Source organism: Myotis yumanensis, unplaced genomic scaffold (assembly GCF_028538775.1).
Source record: "Myotis yumanensis isolate MYYU_CA2020_CCGP unplaced genomic scaffold, mMyoYum1.0.hap1 SCAF_12, whole genome shotgun sequence".
In the NCBI taxonomy this organism is placed as follows: Eukaryota; Metazoa; Chordata; class Mammalia; order Chiroptera; family Vespertilionidae; genus Myotis; species Myotis yumanensis.
The window spans coordinates 42,685,690-42,709,410 of record NW_027223763.1 but is presented as its reverse complement, the minus strand read 5'-3'; the positions used below and the strand labels follow the sequence as shown (position 1 = coordinate 42,709,410).

At 39.2% G+C, this 23,721-nt stretch overlaps 1 protein-coding gene across 4 annotated transcripts in view; it reads left to right on the top strand.

Moving 5' to 3' along the window:
• The first annotated feature begins 464 nt into the window (after positions 1–464).
• The window catches only part of SMC5 (structural maintenance of chromosomes 5), an 81,980-nt gene continuing 58,723 nt past the window's right edge, over positions 465–23,721 (top strand). For all 4 annotated transcript variants that reach the window (XM_070431520.1, XM_070431518.1, XM_070431519.1 and 1 more), the window contains exons 1-3: positions 465–699; positions 5,577–5,718; positions 13,284–13,336. In XM_070431520.1, coding sequence (XP_070287621.1) covers positions 524–699; positions 5,577–5,718; positions 13,284–13,336 — 371 coding nt within the window. In that variant the 5' untranslated portion in view covers positions 465–523. The remainder of the gene's footprint in view (positions 700–5,576; positions 5,719–13,283; positions 13,337–23,721) is intronic.

Sequence of the window (23,721 nt, the reverse complement as noted above, 5' to 3'; positions counted from 1 at the left end):
CCTGACTGAAAGCCAACAGAACACACTGAGAAGAGGAAGAGCCGAAAACCTGCGCGTCCCGGCGCACTTGGGCGGAATCCACACAAGACCGGCCTCCCATCGCCCGCCTCGGTCCTCAGCGAACCAGGACCCCCTGCGAACGCCTCCTCCGTCCCCTCGCGGGTCGCCTTCCTCCGAGCGCTGAAAGGGCTTTCAAAATACTAAATGAAGCGGACATCTTTTTCTAAATTAAAAAAGTAACAACAACCATCATCTGAAAATGGCAGGAATGTACAGAGAAGAAAGTCCGGAAGCCGCATTCCGCTGATCTGCCAGGCCCGCCCCCACGAACCCCCACCTGAGGCCTCCCAGGGGGCGGGGCGGGGCGTGCCCACGGACGCCGCCGGGCTGGACTGCGCAGGCGCGGGGCGGGCTCACGGGCAGGGTCGCGCGCCGCGCAGTTCGCGCGGGAGCGAGACGTCAGGGCGCCGAGTGTGCAGGTTGGTGGGACCGGAAGCCGCCGTGGGGCCGAGGGGACGCCAGGATGGCGACTTCGAGCGGGAAGACCTCGACCCCCACGCCCCTGGCCTCCAAGAGACCGCTTCCGAAAGACCCCTCGTCGGAGGTCCCGAGCAAGAAAAAGAGTTCGGCGCCGCCTCTGTCGCTGTCCGGACATTTTGTGGAAGGCTCTATCGTCCGCATCGCGATGGAGAACTTCCTGTGAGTGGCCCGCGGCCGCGGGGCAGGCGAGCGGGCCTGGGGGCGCACGCTGCGTGCGTGCGTGTGCGCGCGTGGGTGCGCGAGTGGGTGGATGTGCGCCTGGCTGGTGGGTCTGGCCGAGGTTACCCGCACAAATACTCGCAGGCTGTGAAGATGGATGGATGTGATGGTGTGCGAGGCGTGTCTTGCGTGATGCGTTTTTGTTTTGGTTTTATTCGTTCAACATTTTTTTTTTTCAAGCACCTATCATGCCAGTTATGGAAGAAGGTGCTTTATTTGTACAGTGCGCTCTCGTTCTTTCTTCACAACAATTCCTTGAATTACTATTTGAATCCAGATCAGGAAAGATCATCAAATGAATTACCTACCATAATAACGTTTTTGGAAGGCGTCATTGGCCGGGCAGTGCACGTAGTAGGGCTCAGATCTCTGCCCGCTGCAAGTCACGGCCTGCAGAGGAAGGACATCTGTAAATCACAAAACTATGGGTCCGGGGACTCCCTGGAAGCAACAGTTAAAGCAGCGGTAGTGATGATGTGGCAGCGGCCAGGTGGATAGAAATGGTGACGGTGGTACGGGATGGAGGTTGCAAAGTACAAGAAAATGATTCCGTGTTCTCAGTGGTTGGGCCTCCCAACAGACCCTTGACCCTTACAGATCCACTTTTCTGCCCTGGTTCCTTTCTCTCCCTCCAGACAACTAATCATAATCATTTTAGAATTTAGTAAAATGTTTTAATACAAATGCCGTGTTAGTATAGCACCTTGCAGTTCATTTGATCAAGATTTTTTTTTGAGCTTGTACAGAGTGGTGTAGGGGAAACAGTTGGAATGACAGCAACATTTTTTTTTTCAAGCACCTATCATGCCAGTTATGGAAGAAGGTGCCTTATTTATACAGTGTTCTCTCATTCTTTCTTCGAAACAATTCTCTGAATTACTATTTGAATCCAGGATCAGGGAAGATCATCAAATGAATTACCTACCATATTAATGTATACATCAGGATGGCATGGGGGCACAAAGGGTGAAGTAGTTACTGTCTTTCACAACTGTGAGAAAGGGCTTTGTAGGGATGTTATAAACACCTTAAAAGAAGGGGAGAGGACTGTAGACCGAAGGAACTGTCTGCAACAGTTTGTTATATTTAGGAAGCATCAGGTATTTCAGTAAACCATAGGATGTGAGAGAACATGGGAACATGGGTGATACTGAGGGTCTGTTACATACTATGTAAGGAGTCCCAGCTTCATTCTAAGAAATGGCATGCGATTTATATTACTCTGGAAGCAGTGTAAAGGATGAATTAGAAAGAGTGCAAGATTGGGGGCAAGAAGACTTGCAGTATGAAGGCAAGAGAGGATCAGGATTTGAACTTATCAAGTAGCACTGGGGAGGTAGGAGTGGAAAGACAAGAAATTTGACAGAATCTGGCAACAGATTAATTGGGAAACATTAGGGTAAAGGAGAACTGCAGCCATTGGCTAATTGGTCAGATATGGTATTATTCAGAACTGGAAACAGTTTGGAGAGAATAATAATAATAAGCGCCTTTTAGATCCTGTGACTTCAAGTTTCTTGGGGGAGGGCGGCGGTCTTCCATAGGCAGTATTTTAAGTGTCTGAGGCTTACAGAAAAATGTGAACAGATGAGAGATTTGGGAATCATGCATATAAGTAATTGTTGAAGTTGCAGAAATGGTTGAGATTGCCCAAAAGAAAATATAAATACGAGAAATAGAAGGCCAAGTATAAAGTCCTGGAGGAATGCCAATATTTAAGGGTGAGCTGAAGAGGAATTCACAGGCTGAGCAGGAACTATTCAGGGAGGTGAGAAGAACCGTAGGAGAGTTATCAAGAAGCCAAGGAAAAAGAGTGTTTCAAAGTTATCTGCTACACTGAAGTCAGATAACAGGACTGAAAAAGAGCCCATTGCATTAAGAATTTGGAAATCTTTGACCCTTTGATGGAGCAGTGGAAGAATACTTTTGCAGATCAGAGAAGAATGAATGAGTGTGAGGGAGTAAAACTTAGATGTGAAGAGAAGGAAAAATATGGCTGGAAAATGCAGAACTAGGTGATGTTTTATTTTCACAGTGAAAGGACTTCTGAGTTTTAGGAAAGAAGAGAGATAAGCTTAGAAAAGAAATGTTCTGGAAAAGAATGGTCAAGGGAAGGATTCCTATTCGTGAACCAAGTCAGTGGGGTTGGGAGTGGAGGGCAAGATTTCTAGGTAGCAGGAACAGCATGTGCAAAGGCTCCATTGGAGAAAGGAAGGAAGCCTAAAATAAGTCAAGAAACTGAAAGAAATTCATCATAAATATGATTTAGAGGTCTGATTAGAGAAGAGGGGAAGGAGATAGAAAGGAGAAAAAGTCGAAGCTAGAGAGAGCTAAATTATTAAGGATCCTATTTATTTTTCTTAATTTTTTTAACAAGTGACACCAGATTTGCACGTCTACCAACATGATTGGGTGATTGATGGAGTGTTGTGGGTAGAGGTTAAGGAAATGGTAGAATCAAAGATAATTCAAAACAAATGCCTAGGTTTCTGAATGATAACATTCACTAAGAGATCACAAGAGTGGTTTTGGATGACAAAGATGGTGGCTTTCGTTTTGAATGTGTTAAGTTTGAGTGACAGTTGTGGGACTTCCAAATAAAGTTATTGAGGTGGTGATTTCATTTATAGGTCGCCTGGGCTGACTTTCTGAGGCAGTAGAGAATACTTGAGATACAGGCAAAGTAGATAAACTGATAAGTGGTGGGCCTTTGACAATAGCTGTTTCAGGGGAGCTTAGACGAAAGGGAAGTCACAGAAAGGGAATTCCCAATAAACATAATGTAGAGTCAGAACAATTATTTTAAATGCATAGGCTTTGTTTTGCTTTTGGCAACTCTTCCTGTTTGCAATATATATGCATAGACCATAAATTTTCATGCTTTTTTCTGTTGTTTCTATTGTTTTCTTAAATACCAGTAGCAACACTATTTTAGTAAGAGTTGTGCAGAGATTTCACAGCAGAATATTCAAGTGTTCAAAGAATAGGGCTTGTGTGTTGGGATTAAGAAATTCCACCTCAGGTAATTTTCCAGATGTATGAAGTTCCCCAGAGTTTTATTTTAACCATTATAGAGGGTTCCTTCAAGACCCAGCTGCTAACAGAATAAAGCACCTGAAAAAAGTAGATAGATGCTGTGTAGAAATGTGGGGTTGGAAACCTGCCAGAAAATACTTCTCCTTTACTACCTGTTTTTGTTTTTATTACCACCTGGCATTTCAAAATTATTAAATTTTTTTAGTATTAAAGTTGAATGTGTTTGTTTAAATTATTTATGTGTAGGGTGTGGCAAATATAGGTTTACAGTTGTGAGTATGCAAAACAGTTTATTCTTGTATTATTAATTACTGTTTTCCGTAAGAATAACTGTAAAACTACTTTTGCCCCACACTATATTTAGCAGATTAGTAGCAGGTGAAACATTTATTCTTGGAGAATTGGTTGTAGGAACAGGATGTTATTTATGGGGTTTAATTCAGGGTATTCAGAGATAAGCTAGGAAAATATATGAGTCAGAGTTAGCTTCACATTTTGCCATAGGTGTCCCTGGCCACTAATAAGGATTAGATGCTATCGATCTAGGTAGAGTGCTGGACAGCATGCAACTTTCTGGCACAAGGGAATATTATAGAAGTACTTGGTGTTGATGCATTCTCATTTTCTCCCATAGGAATAAGTTCTATTTGAATATGGACTATGCATCCTTGGGTGAATCTCTGGCAGCATATTCAAGGAAATTGGATGTAATTTTTAAAAATTAATAATAAAATGAAACCATAGGGTTGATATAACAGTATATCTTTAGTTTTCTAATCAGAATAAAAACAATTTGATTGGATTATTTCAAATATTAGGATGTATAAAGTTACTGTTAAGCATTTTAGTTTAAAACAAATGAAATGTAAAATCTACAGCTTACAGATGAGCCATGGCTTCTCTTATATAACATTTTTAAAAATTATTTGTATAGTAGCTTTGATATATTTCATGTATTATAATTGTTAAAAAAGAATAAGTAATATCAAATTTTGCTTTACTCAACAGAATTATAAATGAAACAGGCATATGAAATCTATTTTCCTAATGATATTTTCATTTTATTTAGTTTTTAATTTTAATTTTTCAATTACATTCAGTATTATTTTATACTAGAGGCGACGAAATTCGTGCAAGAGTAGGCCTTCCTTCCCCCAGCTGCCAGCACTGGCTTCCCTTTGACACCTGGGACCTGGGCTTCCCTCACAGCCCCAGCTTCATCTGGAAGGACGTCCGGTCTAATTAGCATATTATGCTTTTATTATTATAGATAGATTAGCTTCAGGTGTATAATAGCATAGTGGTTAGACAATCATATACTTTACAAAGGAGTCCCCGATATTTCAAGAACCCACCTGCCACCATTACATAGTTATTACAATATTGACTATATTCTGTATTCTGAACTTGACATCTTCATGACTGTTCTGTAACTACCAATTGTATTCTTATTCCCTTCACCTTTTTCACCAAGCCTCCAACCCTACACTCAGTCTGGCAACCATCAGTTTGTTCTCTGTTTCTGTGAGTCTTTCTGTTTTGTTTGTTTGTTTATGTTGTTTAGATTGTTTTTTTTTTCTCATTTTTTTCCATTAATAGATTTTTTCCCTCTAGTTTATTAACAACCTATAAATAACATTAAATTTGTAAGATTAGCTGGCTTTAAAGGAATTTGAGTAAACCTATAGATGATGATACTATAAAGCAAGAAAAAATGCTTTTGCAAAGAAAATATTCTTCACTTCTTCTCTGCTTAGTAATTTCACCTCTTTATAATTCAGAACATATGATATCTGTGAAGTGTGCCCTGGACCCCACTTGAATATGATTATTGGAGCTAATGGAACGGGGAAGTCCAGCATTGTGTGTGCCATTTGCCTTGGATTAGCAGGCAAACCTGCTTTCATGGGACGGGCAGATAAGGTAAGTTAAGTACTTTTTTAAAAATTTCAAAGTGGTGACTTGCTTTAGTAAGAAATCCATTTCTACATTTCAGTTTCTTGGGTATAGCAAAAGTGTAGTGTTTGAATTTAAATAATGAAGTTGTCAGGTAGAGAAGCTGGGAGGACATTGCCATTTCTACAAATATTTTAGGCTATAGATGGAGAGAATTCTCCAAGTATACAATACTTGCAATTCTTAGATAGTGTCAAAAAAAAATTTTTTTTTAATGTATTGCTTGGCTTGTAAAAAGGTGAAGTAAATTTACCCGGCAGAAACAAAATAGTGTGGATCTGAAAACTTAAGCAAGCTCTAGAATTGTTTCCCTGGGGGTATTTGCTTACCTTCTACCTTAAAGCCTGTCTTTGAATTAGATCCATGGGATAGGGGGCCCTGAAGGTAGTGGGAAAGGGCTAGAAGATAAAACTAGAAGCTAAGTACTATGTGTAGCACAGAAAACAACATCTCAGAATGGGACAGTGGGGTTGCTTACTCTTCTCATTTGTTAACTCTGAATATAGTAGAGAAAAAAAGAAACTCTTCCAGTGAATTCTTAACCACAAGCCTTAATACATGTTTGGGGCCAGAATTCATATAATCTTTATGGCCTAAATATCATAAATTGTAATTTTAGTTTAGAGTGGTCACAGTTAGTAATATCTCCAGGCATTGGCAGAAGCAGATGCAAATTCTCTTAAGGAAAATAACTTCAATTCTCAAAAGTATCCAAACATAAAGGCCTAAGAAATTCATGAATTTGTAACCAAAAGTCACAAAACATAGGAGGAAATGAATCTCCAAATATAAAAGCTAACAAAAATACCAGACTACACAATCAAACCTACAAAGCTTATAAATAGACAGCATAAACTAGGAATCTTTAGTGTAAGGAAATAAAAGAAGGCTGTAAGTAACAAAGGAGCCCCACCAGTGTGGCTCAGTGGTTGAGTGTCATCCTGTGAATCAGGAGGTCATGGTTCGATTCCTGGTCAGGGCACATGCCTGGGTTGTGAGCTCGATACCCAGTGTGTATGGGGGGGAGGGGGGTGCAGTGATGATTCTCACCATTGATGTTTCTCTCTCCTCCTCCTCCCTTCCTCTAAAATCAATAAAAATATGTATTTTTTTTAAAAAAAGAGTAACAAAGGAATAAATAACAAAAAGATTAGAAATTTGAAAAAGAATCAAATAGAACTTAAAACTATATTAATTGAAGAGAGAAACTTTATGGATGGGTAAAACAACAAAGCAGACACATTTAAGAAGAGAATTTATAAACTAAAGTACTTGAAATTTTTTCTTAAATGAAGAAAAAAATCGAGGTTGAGAAATGATAGGTAAAGGATGATAATTCATATTTTAATATAATATGAGAGGTAATATAGACTTAAGGAAGAGGCAATATTTGAAGAAGGAATAAGAATTTTCCAGAAATGTTGAAATTTTGAATTCTCAAACTCAAGAAACAGTATAAATAAAAGAAATACAAAAATAGACACATTGTAGTGAATTAAAGAATATCAAACACAGTAGTAATATGTACTCAGAATGATGAGACAAAGAAAAAGAGTAAAGTTTCTCACTAAAGAAACTTTGAAAGTATATAATGTAGGAAGAAGGAATATGGTCCCAGTAGGAAAGTCTAAGATATAAGAAGGAATGGTGAGCAAAGAAATGATAAACGTGAGGAAATTATATAGAAACCATCAAATAACACTAATATCTAATTTGTAAAGTTTAAATAAAATAGATAAAACTAACTCTTACCCATTCTGGACAACTTGAAGGGAGTGATCAGAGTTAAAATATTCTATGGATTTGTGGTGTTGGGAAGTTAAGATAATTAACTTCAGAACTTATTAAGTTAAATATGCATCTTAAAATGTCTAGGGTAAACCACTAAAACAATTGAAATTTATAAATCCTCCAAACAAGAAAGGTAAAGAAGTAGAGTGAGGGGAGAAAAAAACAAAACAAAACACTGCTCAAACAACCCAGAAGTCTTAAGAATAGAGGAGAAGAAAAGAATCAGGAATATAGAAAATAAGATTATTAAAAAACATAAAATAAGATGGTATAAAAAATCATGCAGCCCTAGCTGGTTTGGTTCAGTGGATAGAGCATTGACCTGCGGACTGAAGGGTCCCAGGTTGCTTTGCAGGCTCGATCCCAAGTAGGGGGCGTGCAGGAGGCAGCTGATCAATGATTCTCTCTCATCATTGCTGTTTCTATCTCTCTCTCCCTCTCCCTTCCTCTCTGAAATCAATAAAAATATATTTTAAAAAATATATATAGTTTTTAAAATCATGCAAATATAGTTATTGTAATATAAATTGTCTAAATTTTTGTTAAATGAGGAAGTCTGTTAGTGTAGGTAAATAGAAACAGTTCAGAGCTCCAATGGCGCAATTGGTTAGCACGCGGTACTTATAAATAGAAACAGTTCCGTACTATTTTATTCATAATAAAATATCTAGAGTTGAAAGTAAGAGGACAAAAAATACATACCAGGCAAAAGAAAGTAGGCGTAGCTGAATTAATACCAGGCAAAATAGACTTTAAAGTAAAAAATACTTTTGGAGATAAAGTTGGTTATTTACTATTGATGAAAGGTTCAGTTCTCAACTTGAATTCACATAATCTAGCTCCAAAACACATAAGCAAAATAAGCAGAACTAATCCTTGCATGAGGATATTTCTGCCATTAATTTTTAGGGGGTGGTGGGAGGACAGAAACATCAATGTGAGAGAGACACATCCCAACCCTGGGTGGGGTATCAAACTGGCAACCCAGGTATATGCCCTTGACTAGGAATCAAACCCATTACCCTTTGGTGCTTGGGCTGATGCTCTAACCACTGAGCAAGCCTGCAATGGCTAAATCAACAGAACTCAATGAGAAATGAACAGATTGCATAATCACAGTGGGAGGGCTATTAATAGATCAATGAGATAAAAAATAGTAAGAATATAGGCATACCTCAGAGATGCTGTAAGTTCAATTCCAAACCATCACAATAAAGCGAGTATCACACTAATTTTTTTGTCTCCCAGTGCATATATAAAAGTTATGTTTATACTATATACTGTAGTGTAAGTGTGCACTAGCATTATGTCTAATAAAACAAACAAAAAAAACCCAGTGTATATACCTTAGTCAAAAAATACTTTATTTTTAACCATCATATGAGCGTTTAGCAAATCATAGTATTTTTGGCATAGACTTACTCAACACAGGGTTGCCACAAAACTTCAGTTTGTAAAAAAAAAAAAAAAAAGTAAAATGCAATATCTGCAAAGTGTAATAAAATCTGTACCCCTGTAGAGATCAACAATTAAGCTTGAATCAGTGGTCACGTTATAAATGCTATACCCAACAACTGGAAAGGGTAAGTTCTTTTTTAAGCATAAATAGAACATTTCTAAAAACCATATACTGAGCCATAAAGCAAATATCAAAAATATAAAAAAATTTTTATCACACAGACCATATTCTCTGACCACAATGCTATTAAGAGAGAAATAATAAGATAATTAATTTTTTTCTATTTTTTTGGAATTAAGAAATAATACATAGGTCAAAGAAAAATCTTGATGGAAATTGAAAAATAAGAGCAAATTAATAAAAGAATGAACAATGATATAAGTACCACAAAACCAAAACCTGCTTTCAAAAAGACTAATGAAATCAGTAACTTCTGAGAAAATAAAGTGGAGGAGGTGGGTAAAGAACAAAATATAAAGGAATGAAAAAAAGTAATAGTTGGTATATAACATTGTGATCCAAACAACCCCCAAATTTAAATGCAAAAGGATAATTCTTGCCCTTACTATTTGTAGGCCCTTTGTAGTCACTTAGGTACCGAGGCTAAGAAGTCAAAAGGCCACAACTTGTATCAGAGAAAATGAGCAAAAGCAATTCTACCATGGGCTTGGAGACCAGAATATTCATGAACTGCCCTAATAATTACCACTGGGGCATTATCAGAATGAAGCAGAGAGTTAAAAGATTATAAGAGAATATTGACAACATTATGCCAATAGATTTTAAATTTTTTTAAGTGAATATATAGGTTTCTACAACTAAATTATTGAAGCTGACTCTAACTAGAAAAAATGAGCTGTTGCATTTTTCTCAGAACGCCAGATAATTATGGATTAGTTCAACAGCAATAATTTCTTATGTAGAGAATATGACTCTGGGTACCAAAATCAGTCAAGGAAAGAATGAGAAAGTTATAAGCCTGTATCACTCATGGATATAGAGGCAAAATATCAAAGAAGAAGAGAAAAACTTTAGCCTGCTGAGTTGAATACATAAAATGCATAATACATTATGACCAAACTGAATTTATTTAAGACATGGAAGACTGATTGAACATTAGAAAAATTTATATAATATATCATGTTTTAAAGAACTGCATGATCATCTCAATTGATGGAGAAAAAGTATTCAGTTAAATTCCACAGTAATTTATGAGTTAAGAACTCTTAGCAAATTAGGAATAGATGGGATCTTAATTTCATAAGATATCTATAGCCCTAGCCAGTTTGGCTCAGTGGATAGAGTATCGGCCTGCGGACTGAAGGGTCCCAGGTTCGATTCCGGTCAAGGGCACATGCCTGGGTTTCGGGCTCAACCCCCAGTAGGGGGCGTGCAGGAGGCAGCCATCAATGATTCTCTCTCATCATTGATGTTTCTATCTCTCTTTCCCTCTCCCTTCCTCTCTGAAATCAATAAAAATGTATTTTAAAAAAAGATATCTATAAAAATGCACAGCAAATTCAGGAATAAGTCGAGCTTACACTACCATGGCTATTCAACTTTGTACTGGAAGTTCTGTCAAAGGATACAGGTTGGAAAGACAAAACTCAAGTCGCAGGTCATATGAGTATCTGCATAAAAACCACAAAAGAAATTCTAGATAAGTTTTCTGATGAATTAATATGGATTTTTATCAGGATTGCTTGATATCTAGCAAAAATTGCATATCTGTACACTTAACAATTAACAGAAAAATGTGATTAAAAATAGATAGCATTTACAATACCCAGAAATATACAAGTTACATAGCAATAAATAAAAGACATGTACTATAAAATTTTATTTCAGGACTTTAAAATTTTGCCCTAGCTTGTTTGGCTCAGTGGATAAAGCATCAGCCTAGGGACTGAAGGGTCCCGGGTTCAATTCCAGTCAAGGGCACATGCCCGGGTTGTGGGCTCGACCCCAGTAAGGAGCGTGCAGGATGCAGTTGATCAATGAGTCTCTCTCATCATTGATGTTTCTATCTCTCTCTCCCTCTCTGAAATCAATAAAATATATTTTAAAAATAAAGATAAATAAAATAGAAACTTTAAAGATTTCCCTGGCTGAGTAGCTCAGTTGATTAGAGCATTGTCACAAAATACAAGGTTGCGGGTTTGATCCCCGATCAGCACATACAAGGATCAATCAATGAATAATAAAAATAAGTGGAAAACACAAATCAATGTTTTTCTCTCTCAAAAAAAAACCAAAAAAAAAAAAATCAATAAAAATTAAATAAAAACTTTAAAAGTTTGATTAGATGGAGAGAACCACTATATTAATGGGCAGGAAGACCTAATATATTTGTTCTTCACATTGATCTGCATATCCAGTGTCATTCCACTCAAAGTCCCAACACTGTTCATAGGAAACTAGAGGCCTGGTGCACGGGATTCGTGCACTGGTGGGGGGCATGGCCTGCAGGGATTGGTGGGAGCGGCTGTAGACCCGCCCTCTGAGAAGCTGCTCCCTGGTCCAGCATCTTCCATGGAGCTGGAGCACTCGCCTCTCCAGGGGACCTGATTGGGTCCGGGCTCAAGGACAGTAGCCCTGAGAGGCAGCGGAGTAGGCCTTAGTCCTGTGGCGGCCACCAACCCGCCTCCCAGGCTCCGGGGTCAGCTCTGTGAGCCCAGTGGCAGCAGCAGTGTGGTGCAGCCTGTGGGCATCCGGAGGAGGCGGCAGGGAGCGAGGAGGCGACAATCACAGCCTGGGTTTCTGCCTGTTGGTCCTGGGTTTGCAGTGGGAGCAGCTACTCATCCTGGTCAGCCAAGCAGTGCTCCCACTGTGGTAGCACACTGACCACCAGGGGCAGCTCCTGCATTGAGCGTCTGACCCCTGGTGGTCAGTGCACATCATAGCGACTGGTCGACCGGTCATTCTAGTCGTTCTGCCATTCAGTAGCTGGGCTTTTATTATATAGGATTACAAGCTGGTTCTAAAATTTACATGGAAGAATAAAAGGCCAAAGAATAGCTTAGATACTCCTAAAGAGAAAGAAAAATGGGGAAACTTGTCCTACCAGATACAAGACTTAATAGGAAGTTACAGTAATTTAAGACATGAGCTATGTAGGACTATAAAATAGACCCCTGTGTTGTGACAATGAAAATCCCAGGTATAAAATCATGATTAGTAGACTCTTGACTTATGACAGAACTGACATTGTAGATGTATGGGGATAAATAGTACCGAGACAACTGAGTACCCAGATAGGACAAAAAGAAATTGAGTCCTATCCTCACACTTTAACAAAAATCAATTTAAGGTGATTGAAGATGTAAATATGATTGACCAGAAAGTTTTTAGAAGCTATTAGTAATAGAGAAGAATATCTTTTAACTATGGGTTAAAAAACATTTTTGTATGTGTGTTTGTTAATCCTCACCCTATGATATTTTTTCCATTGATTTTTAGAGAGAGTGGAAGGGAGGGAAGGGGGCAGAGAGGAAGAGAGAGAAACATCCATCGGTTGCCTTTGTAAGCCTCCCATCCCCTTGACCAGGGAATGAACCCGAACCCTGGGCATGTGCCCCGACCAGGAATCAAACCTGAGACCCTGTGGTGCACGGGACGATGCTCCAACTAACTGAGCCACACTGGCCAGTGCAAACAAGTTTTTTTTTTTCATCTTCCTGGGACTCAGTTGTGAAGATAATTATTTGCAAGGTGTCTTATTGTCTGATTTAAGAACCAGTTTGATTTTTTTTTAGGTCCAGGGTCTGTTTTCATGCTTATGCTCATATACATACAGAAACTGGCTCAGTCTATGTACATTGTACTTAAGTTGTATTTATTCTGTATATTGCTCTTTTTCAAAAAAATACTTGGTGACACTTATGCCCTGACTAATAGCAGGATAAGTAATATTGGAGTGGTTGTTAATAATGTTTAATCTGTGCAACTCCTTTGAAGTTTCCAATGGTAATGAGATTGGGTATATATTTCTTTGTGATTATTCTATAGAAACTGTTTTCCCACTGGCTTGTGCTCTTCTTTCTGAGAGTGTGGCTAAGGACACTGGTTCTGTAACCAGATTACTTGGGTTTAGATCCTTGCTCTGTACCACTTATGAGCTTTGTAAGAGGCTATCTGGTAATAAATGGTAACTAATACTATTATTGTTTTTTTGTGAGTGGAAACAATGAAGGGGCTTTTCATACAGAAAAGCTACTGAATGAATGTTGATCTCCTGAGCTGGGAATGTTATCATACAGCTCCCTTTTTTTTTATTTCTTAGGTTGGCTTTTTTGTGAAGAGAGGATGTTCGAAAGGCATGGTTGAAATTGAATTGTAAGTGCTCAAAGTGCTAAAACACTTTTTTTCCTCTAATTTTTTATTTCATGTTCATTCTCTCCTGATGACTTTAGAAAGGAATAATAACATAATATTATGACATAAATATTGGAAATATATCAAGAATACTTAATCCAGCTAAGGTTTTTTAATGCATCTTTAAAATCTAAATTATAAATTTTCTTTTGGAAAAATTATTAAGGAAATTATAAGTTTATGGGAGATAATGAAATAGAAATATATCATTGTTAAACATTTAATATGAAGTTGCAGTATTTTTTACAAATTTCAGATGTCTGTGTGCATGCTGATTTTGAAAGTAATGCTTGCTTGTGAAATGCAAATATAAAAGTGTATAAAGTTGAAAACGAAGGCCTTCTTGATATAATTTTACTTCTAGAAATAACCGCTGTTAATAATTTGGTGAATATCATGCATGGCAAGTACTTCGCACCTCAGTCTCCATTTTCCACATCCTTCTTCATGACAGAGATCAATAATTCATTATAGTATTCTTTTTTCTCGAGCTTAGATGTTATCAGTTTACCACACTTGACAGCCATTTCTTTTTTCTTTTTTTATTTCAGAGAGAGGAAGGGAGAGGGAGAGAGAAAAAACCATCAATGATGAGAGAATCATTGATCAGCTGCTTCCTGCACGCCCCTCAATCCAGGAATGTGCCCTGACTGAGAATCAAAACTGTGATCTCCTGGTTCAAAGGTTGATCCTCAATTACTGAGCCATGCCAGCTGGGCCAATTTTTTCCTGTCTTATTTAATTGTTTTCTATTTCATTAATTTCTACTATTATCTTTACTAATTTTTTTTTAAACCTTTGGTTTCTTTGCTCTTTTTCTGATTTCTTGAAATGGATATATATTGTACTAATTTTCAATCTTTTGTTTATCTATTGTACTAATTTTCAGTCTTTCGTTAAGGTTAAAATTTTCCTCTCAGTATTTAGTTCCATCGCCCAAATACTTTTTTTAAAAATTTAAGTTAGGTTTATTTGGCTCACTGCAGCGAGGGAGGAAACACTCCAGAGAAACCCAGGGCGTCCCAGTACCAGGAGTTGAGAGGGGCTTCTTAGAAGATCTGGGCTTATGCTGGTGAGACTAAGAAAGGGTTTGGGAAGCGGGGACCGTTCTGGATTACAGTCTGTTGAAAGGAGGGGATGGGCAAATGGATGGTGTCCATAATTTGATAGTTAATTATTATTAATTCATTATTGGTTAGTTTTATCCATAATGATCTAGCAGGCAGGAAGATGAAAGTAGGTCTAGAGCCAGCATTAATATGGGAGCAGCACCCCTGTGAGTTGGAAAGGGAAATGTTTAGTCTCATTTTTGGTTTCAGAGTGGCCTCCTCTCTGTCTTGTTGGAACGTGGATGGATGTGGAGGGTCCTTGTAGCACACTGTTTCTATTCCATGGGCATTGTCTGTGTTCAGTTGAATACATCATAGTCTGGCTGCCAGCAAGGCTGGTTTTTGTTGTTATGTTTCATTTTTTCACAAACCAAGAAACTGGTAATGTCTTGGAGGTATCTCTGTACCTTGGTGCTGGCTGCACGGCTTTGGCTGACTGCCTTTACTTCTGTGCCTCTTGATTTCCCACCAGTAGGGAGCATGGATTCCTTTCCGCACTAACATCCTGGGTATCAACAAGGCTCATTGAGAAGTCACTGCAGTGCCCTGGACCTTCAATGGTTGCCTCATCTGGTGTCATCTATCTAAACATTAACAAGTCAGAGAAATAAGAAAGCACAGTTTCATCCATTTTAAACATGAGACATTGCCCCCTGCCTTAACTCTCGTGTGACTCAATTTCCTTGAGCGATTCAGATTCCCAGATATCACGATTCTGTTTGCAATTCTATAAGAATAATATAAATAATAAGTGATCATTAGACCCCCTCCCCATGCTGTTTTATGCAGGGACACATCATCAAAGTTTGATCAAGTATTAACAATGAAAACATACATTTTGTGCTTTTTGGAAAGAAACTCTTGCATTGCTTTGAGTAGAACCAAGATGTATGAAATAATAGCTGTTATTTTTCTTTGTGTTTGTTTGCTTGTTTTAGCAGCTGTTATTTTTAAGACCTTTTAAATGTGTCAAATGCTTTGAGTATTTTTTTCACTTAATCCATGCAGCCACACTGTGAAATTAGTATCATTATCTTCATTTTATAAATGAGGAAGTTGTCACTCAGAGATTTGAAATAACTTGCTCTAGCCCCTCAACCAGTGAGTAGCAAAGCAAGAGTCACAACCACGCATGTCTAACTTAAGCCCACTACTCTCTGGCAAGCCAGAGAAATTGGGTACTTTAGCCTTCAGAGGTGTCCCATTGTGGATATGGGAGCTTTGGACATACTTTGAGCCCTTCCGGGCCCGGCACTTTTAACTCATCTTACCCACGATGAGTGATGGCCACCTTAGTGGCTAGGAAAAAACCCATCCCTAGTCAAAGTCCTTGTCCCCTCACTCAGCCTCCCTCATAGCTCCTGCTTCCTGATAGTCAAGCTCAGAAACTATGTGAACACAAACTCAGGCAGCCCTACAAAAAAAAAAGGAGTGGTCCCAGGATGTCAAGCCTGAAAATCTGGGTCAATTTGAGGTAACCAAAGGTACTTTAAAAAGGCTAAAATGTTTTTCTTCACCCAAGAATCCTCTAGGTCAGGGTTTTTTCACACACTGAGCTGGATCCTACATGGCTTCTCTGTGGCTTGGTGATATCATCAAGACAACATCTGAGAAATCTGCCTTCATGAAACCCCCCTCCTGCCTGTTACACAGGTCTTGCAATTGTTCCATGACTAGGTCCTCTTGGTGTGTTGTTCATTTTTTTTTTTTTTTTTAAATTAAATCTTTATTGTTCAGATTATTACATTTGTTCCTCTTTTTTCCCCCCATAACTCCCCTCCTTCCAGCTCCCACCCCACCCTCCACCCTCACTCCCCACCCACTGTGTTCATCCATAGGTGCATGATTTTTGTCCAGTCACTTCCCGCATCTCCCACACCCCTTTTTCCCCCAAGAATAGTCAGTCTATTCCCTTTCTATGTCCCTGATTCTATTATAATCACCAGTTCATTCTGTACATCAGGTTATTTATTCACTTGATTCTTAGATTCATTTGTTGATAGATGCATGTTTGTTGTTCATAATTTGTATCTTTACCTTTTTCTTCTTCTTCCTCTTCTTAAAGGATACCTTTCAGCATTTCATATAATACTGGTTTGGCGGTGATGAACTCCTTTAGCTTTTCCTTATCTGTGAAGCTCTTTATCTGACCTTCAATTCTGAATGATAGCTTTGCTGGATAAAGTAATCTTGGTTGTAGGTTCTTGGTATTCAGCACTTTGAATATTTCTTGCCATTCCCTTCTGGCCTGCAAAGTTTCTGTTGAGAAATCAGCTGACAGTCGTATGGGTATTCCCTTGTAGGTAATTGAGCCTCTTTCTCTTGCTGCTTTTAAGATTTTCTCTTTGTCTTTTGCTCTTGGCATTTTAATGATGATGTGTCTTGGTGTGGTCCTCTTTGGATTCCTTTTGTTTGGGGTTCTCTGCGCTTCTTGGACCTGTAAGTCCATTTCTTTCACCAGGTGGGGGAAGTTTTCTGCCATTATTTCTTGAAATAGGTTTTCAATATCTTGCTGTCTCTCATCTTCTGGCACTCCAATGACTCTGATATTAGACCGCTTAAAGCTGTCCCAGAGGCTCCTTACACTATCTTCACACTTTCGGATTCTTTTTTCATTTTGCTTTTCCAATTGGGTGTTTTTTGTCGAATCTTTGGTTTGATTATTGTACTCCTCTGGTCTGCTATTGGGTATAATATTCTTTATTTCAGTCCGTGTATGCTTACTTTCTAATTTCTTTATCGTAGCATCGAGGGTCTCATTAGTTTTCGTGAGGCTCTGCACAAATTTATGGCAAGCCCTCAAAATTGCGATTCTTAGCTCCATATCCTCCATTTCTGTCATGTTTTTTTGTCTCCGCATCTTTTATGCTTTCTTGGTGCACCCCCTTGTGGTCTCTGTGCGCAGTCTTGTTCTAGCCAAGCCTTAATTGTTGTAGTTAACACTAGAGGGGTTTGACCACCAGGCCGGCTGGCTGTGGAAATCAGCTGTGTGGAAAACGTCTGCCTTCTGGGGAGGCGCTAATCCAGCCTTTGCCTGAGGCAATCGGCAAATGGCTGTGCGCAGGTTTTGGGCGGGGCGGGATCAACAGGGCGGGCGGAGGGAGCAGTTATGGCCACGCTCAGACCCGTTCCCAGAGGCTCTGCTTCTCAGAACCCCGGCAGCCACTGCAAACCTCGGAGAGAAAGCTGCCCTCAGGTCCCAACTGATGCCGGATAATCCCGCTTCTCCCGTTTGAGTCTGGGTCCCTAGAGACTCGCCCGGATCTGGAGCCCAGAGTCTGAGACTCACTCCCGGCAGAAAACGACAACCGCGCCCTCAGCCACCAGCCCGCTTTGCGCGCGCACCTCGGTACCTTTGTATTTTCCACACTGCGCCGCCTCTGAGCCTCGATTTGCTGTTCTCTTTCCTTCTAGTTGTAGAGTCTCTCTTCAGCCAGCCTTCCTGTGGTTCTGGGTGATGTCCGTTCAGTCTTTTAGTTGTATTTTTGAAATGGTTGTTTGCGGCAGCGGTCTCCGGTGTTTACCTACGCCGCCATCTTGGTCTCTCTCTGGTGTGTTGTTCATGTCCTGGCCACCACCTTCATGCCACTTAGAGGAACTCCCATCCCTGAGATTCATAAGGATAAGTGATATTGTAGCAGGAAGAGCTGGAGAAGAGACTCATGAGGGAGGGTGGAGGTCAGCTCATAGGGGACACCTCCAAATGACCAAGACATTCAGAGCATGGTATCTGGGCTATGGATTCACTCACAATTGTACCCATACACAAGCTTTGTGCCAGGTCTTGTGGTTGGACTGCAACACATTCAAAATTCATCCAGTGAATTAGTTGGCTAGGGCTGCCATAGGACCACAGAGTGGCTCACCAACAGAAATTTATTTTCTCACAATTCTGGAGGTTAGAGTCCAAGATCAAGGTGCCAACCGGGTTGACTTCTGATGTTAGTTGTGTATCTGTCAGATATGGCCTTTATTATGTTAAGGTATGTTCCCTCTATTTCCAGTTTGCTGGGAGTTTTTGTCATAAATGTATGTTGGATTTTGTCAAATTATATTTATTCTTCATTTTGTTTATGTGGTTTATTACATTATAGTTGATTTGTGGATATTGAACCAGCCTTGTATCCAGGGAATAAATTTTACTTGATCATGGTGTGTGATCTTTTTAATGTATTGCTGAATTTGGTTTGCTAATAACTTCGTTGAGGATTTTTACATCTTTGTTCATTAGGGATATTGGCCTGTAATTTTCCTTTTTTTGTAGTGTCTGTCTGGTTTTGGTATCATGGTAATGTTGGCCTTGTAAAATGAGCTTGCAGTCTTATCTCCGCTTCGATTTTTTGGAATAGTTTGAGAAGGATAGATAGATATTCATTCTTTGAATATTTGGTCAAATTCACCTGTGAAGCCATCTGATTCAGAGCTTTTGTTTGTTGGGAGTTTTTTTTATATTACTGATTCAATTTCATAAGTAGTTACCAGTGTGTTCAGGTTTTCTGTTTCTTCCTGATTCAGCTTTGGAAGAGCTGGAGAAGAGACTCATGAGGGAGGGCGGAGGTCAGCTCACAGGGGACACCTCCAGAAATTCTAGAAATTTAATTAATTTCTTTTAGGTTGTTCACTTTGTTTATCTTTTCAAAGAACCAGTAAGCTCATCAATCTTTTGTATTGTTTTGTTTTTTTAGACTATTTTATTTATTTCCATTCTAATCTTTATTATTTCCTTCCTTCTACTCACATTGGGCTTTGTTGTTTTTCTAGTTCCTTTAGGTATAAGATTAGATTGTTTATTTGAGATGTATTTGCTTTCTTGAGGTAGGCTGTATTGCTATAAATTTCCCTCTTAGAACTGCTTTAGCTCTGTTGTATACATATTTTCATTTTCATTTGCCTCAAGGCATCTTTTGATTTCTTCTTTGATCTCCGTGTTATCCCCATTCATTGTTTAGTAGCACATTATTTAGCCTCCACGTATTTGTGTGTTTTTTAGTTTTCTTTTTTAAAAAAATATATCTTTATTGATTTCAGGGAGGAAGGGAGAGGGAAAGAGAGATAGAAACATCAATAATGAGAGAGAATAATTGATTAGCTGCCTCCTGCACATCCCCTAATGGGGATCAAGCCCATAACCCAGGCATATGCCCTTGACCAGAATCGAACCTGGGACCCTTCAGTCTGCAGGCTGGTGCTCTATCCACTGAGCCAAACCAGCTAGGGCTAGTTTTCTTCTTGTGATTGATTTCTAGTTTCATACTATGTGATCAGAAAAGATGCTTGATGTGATTTTACTTTTAAATTTATTGAAACTTGGTTTGAGTCCTAACGTGGTCTGTCCTGAAAATTTTTCCATGTGCACTTGAATAGAATGTATATTCTGCTTTTGAGTGAAATGTTCTAAAAATATCAATTAAATCCATCTGGTCTAGTGTGTCATTGAAGGCTGCTGTTTACTTTTTGATCCAGACAGAAGTCTGGATAATCTATCCTTGGGTGTCAATGGGGTGTTAAAGTCCCCTACTATGATTGTATAGCTGTTGATCTCTCCTTTTATGTCTGTCAGTATTTGCTTTATATATTTAGGTGCTCCTACATTAGGAGCATGGATGTTGACTAAAGTTATATCCTTTTCTTGGATTGATCCCTTTATCGTTATGAAATGCCCTTCTTTGTCTTTTACAGGCCTTGTTGTAAAGTCTGTTTTGTCTGATGCAAGTATTGCTACCCCAGCCTAATTTTCATTTACACTTGCACAAAACATCTTTTTTACCTCCCTTTACTTTTAGTCTATGTGTGTCTTTCAATCTGAAGTGTGTCTTATTTATTTATTTATTTTTTTAAAATATATTTTATTGATTTTTCACAGAGAGGAAGGGAGAGAGATAGATAGTTAGAAACATCGATGAGAGAGAAACATCAATCAGCTGCCTCCTGCACATCTCCCACTGGGGATATGCCCACAACCAAGGTACATGCCCTTGACCGGAATCGAACCCGGGACCTTTCAGTCCGCAGGCCGACGCTCTATCCACTGAGCCAAACCGGTTTTGGCTGAAGTGTGTCTTATTAAGGAAACATATGTACAGATCTTTTTTTTTTATTTGTTTGGTTTTCTTAATCTGTTCAGCAACCCTGTGTCTTTTAATTGGAGCATTTACTCCATTTACATTTGAAGTAATTGTAGATAGGTATGTAGTTATTGCCATTTGGATGTTTTTAAGTTGATGGTAGCTTAATTTTGAACATATTCTAAAATTACTAAAATTTTTTATTCTGTCCAGATTTATGTTTTCATTGGTAAAAAATATTTTTTACCTCTTTCGTGTGTTTGTGTATCTGTTAACTCTTTGTAATTACACATGATCTTTCTACTTTTGCCTTTTAACCTTTGTCATAGGTTTATAGTTGGCTGATCTACTGCCTTTACTATGTATTTAACTTTTTCAATGATTTTTTCTTATATTTTTTAATCATATTTTTATCTTTTCTGCTTAAAGAAGTCCCTTCAACATTTTCTGTAATACTGGTTTAATGGTTATGAACTCCTTTTTTCTTTTTCTTATCTGGGAATCTCTTTTCTCTCCTTCAATTCCAATGATATCTTTGCTGAGTAATCTTTGTTGTAGGTTTTTGCAGCTGATAGTCTTATGTGAGCTCCCTTATATGTAGCTAATTGCTTTTCTCTTGATAGTTTTACTATTCTCTTTGTCTTCAATTTTGGGGATTTTAATTGTGATGTGTCTTGGTGTGGACTTCCTTGAGTTCATCTTGTTTGGGACTCTGTGCTTCCTGGACTTGTAAGTCTGTTTCCTATGTCAGGTTAGGGAAGTTTTTCACTTTCTTTAATTCCATTTCATTTCGTTCTCATTATTTGTTCAAATAGGTTCTCAATCCCTTGCGCTCTCTCTCTCTCTCTCTCTTATCTCCTTTTGGTTCTCCTGTGATGCAACTGCTGTAACATTTGATGTTGTCCTAGAGGTCTTTTAAACTGTCCTTATTTTTAAAAATTCTTTTATCTTTCTGCTGTTCTGGTTTGGTGTTTTCTGCTACCTTATCTTTCAGATCCCTGATTCAGTCCTTTGCTTCATCTAATCTGCTGTTGAGTCCCTCTAATGCAGCGGTTCTCAACCTGTGGGTCGCGACCCCTTTGGGGGTTGAACGACCCTTTCACAGGGGTCGCCTAAGACCATCGGAAAACACATATATAATTACATATTGTTTTTGTGATTAATCACTATGCTTTCATTATGTTCCATTTGTAACAATGAAAATACATCCTGCATATCAGATATTTACATTACAATTCATAATAGTAGCAAAATTACAGTTATGAAGTAGCAACAAAAATAATTTTATGGTTGGGGGTTACCACAACATGAGGAACTGTATTAAAGGGTTGCGGCATTAGGAAGGTTGAGAACCACTGCTCTAATGTATTCTTAATAGCTTCTATATCTTTGTTGAGGTTCTGAGTTCATCTGTTTTCCCCTAAGTTTATTGAGCATCCTTATAAACAGTTTTGTTTTGTTTTGTTTTGTTTTTAACTCTGTATCTGGTAGATTGTTTGACTCCATTTCATTTAGTTCTTTTTCTGCAGTTTTGTCCTGTTCTTTCATTTGGGATATGTTTCTTTGTCTCCTCATTTTGGCATTTTGTGTGCTTGTATGTGTCAGGTAGATCTTTATCTCCCAGTCTGTGCAGAGAGGCCTTATGTTGTAGGTGTCCTATGAGGCCCAGTGGCACAGTCTCCCTGTTCATCTGAGCCCTTTGCTCCAGAGGGTCCCTTGTGTAGGTATGTGTGTCTTCCTGTTGTAGTTGAGCCTTGATTGCTGTTGGCACATCAGTGGGTGGGATTGCCCTTCATGCTGATTGGCTCTGAGGGTTCATCTTGACTACAGCGGACAAGCTGTTGTGTGGGGGCTGACTCCATGGAGTGGGAGTTGCTTTAGTGGGGTTCTGGTGCCAGCTGAATCTACCTTCAGGTGTTGTTGTTTGTGGACCTCGTTGGGTGTGGTGTGAAGCTGGCCACTGGGCTTGTTGGTTCTAGAGCAGTGGTTCTCCTGATTTCTGGGCCTCCTCCTCCAGAAATTCTGTTTCTTTGTTATTTAAAAAGATTCCCAGGTGATTCTAATGTGCAGCCAAGGTTGAGAACCACTGATTTAGCAAGAGGCACAGGACACACTGAATCCAGCTCCTGCCTATTTGGGGTTTGGAGGCCTTTGAGAGATTTTAGGAAAATGCAGCATTAGCCAAGGCCAGATGCTTGGTTGGAAGAGCTGTTGGAAGTGGCTTGGGCTGGCGCTTGAGTTGGGCTGTGGTCTTAGGGAATCACCAGGCAGGGAAAATGGTGTTAGCCAGATTAATGGAGATCACAGATTTGGTGCCTGCCTGCACTTGCTGGCTGGGTGGAGAAGGGGTTAACAGAGGAGTAATGGCATCTGCCAGCATTTTCATCCTAAGGAAGATACACCCTTTCTCCTATGCCCACTCCTGCCCCTCTCCCTGAAGCCAGTCAGTTTTGTTTCTCCCCATAATCTTCCTGGTGCTCTTCAAGCTGCCGCCCCCTCACTGGACTGCAGAGGAAGTCAGTCTGTGAGTGAGCAAGTCTGTTCATGGGCCCCACAAGAGGAAGACCTGGGACTCCAGTAGATCTCTGTCTCACTCAAATGCAATCCATGTTGCCTTTCACAGCCAGCTATTATGGGGACTTCTCTTCCTGGCACTGATGCCCCAGGTTGAGGACCTGAGTGTGGAACTGGGACCCTATGTGCTGCTCAGGGGGAATCTCTACAGCCAAGATACTTAATTGCCACATCATGTCTCCATCCCTCCTACTAGTCTTTCTTTGTGGCTTCTTTTTTATATCCTTCGTTATGGTTATGGGACTTCTTTTTAGCTGGTCTTCAGGTGTCACTGATGGTTGTTTGGTAATTTTGGTGTGGTCAAGGGAGGACGTGAGCACACCTTTTGCCTACTCTGCCATCTTGACTGGAAGTCCCTTAATAACTTTAATTAGAGACTAATGTTAATTAAGTATCTTTATCTTCCTACTGAGTAAGATCATGAAATACTTTTATTTTAATAATATCTATGAACTTATGCTATTTTAATTCTGTGTTATTAAACCCTTCAAAGACATATCTATTATTAGTTTATACTGTCTGTGTTTGTCTAGAATTACCACACACGTTTTCTCTTTGCCTTGTCTTTCATTCTTTCTTGCATTTTTGTTCTTCCCTT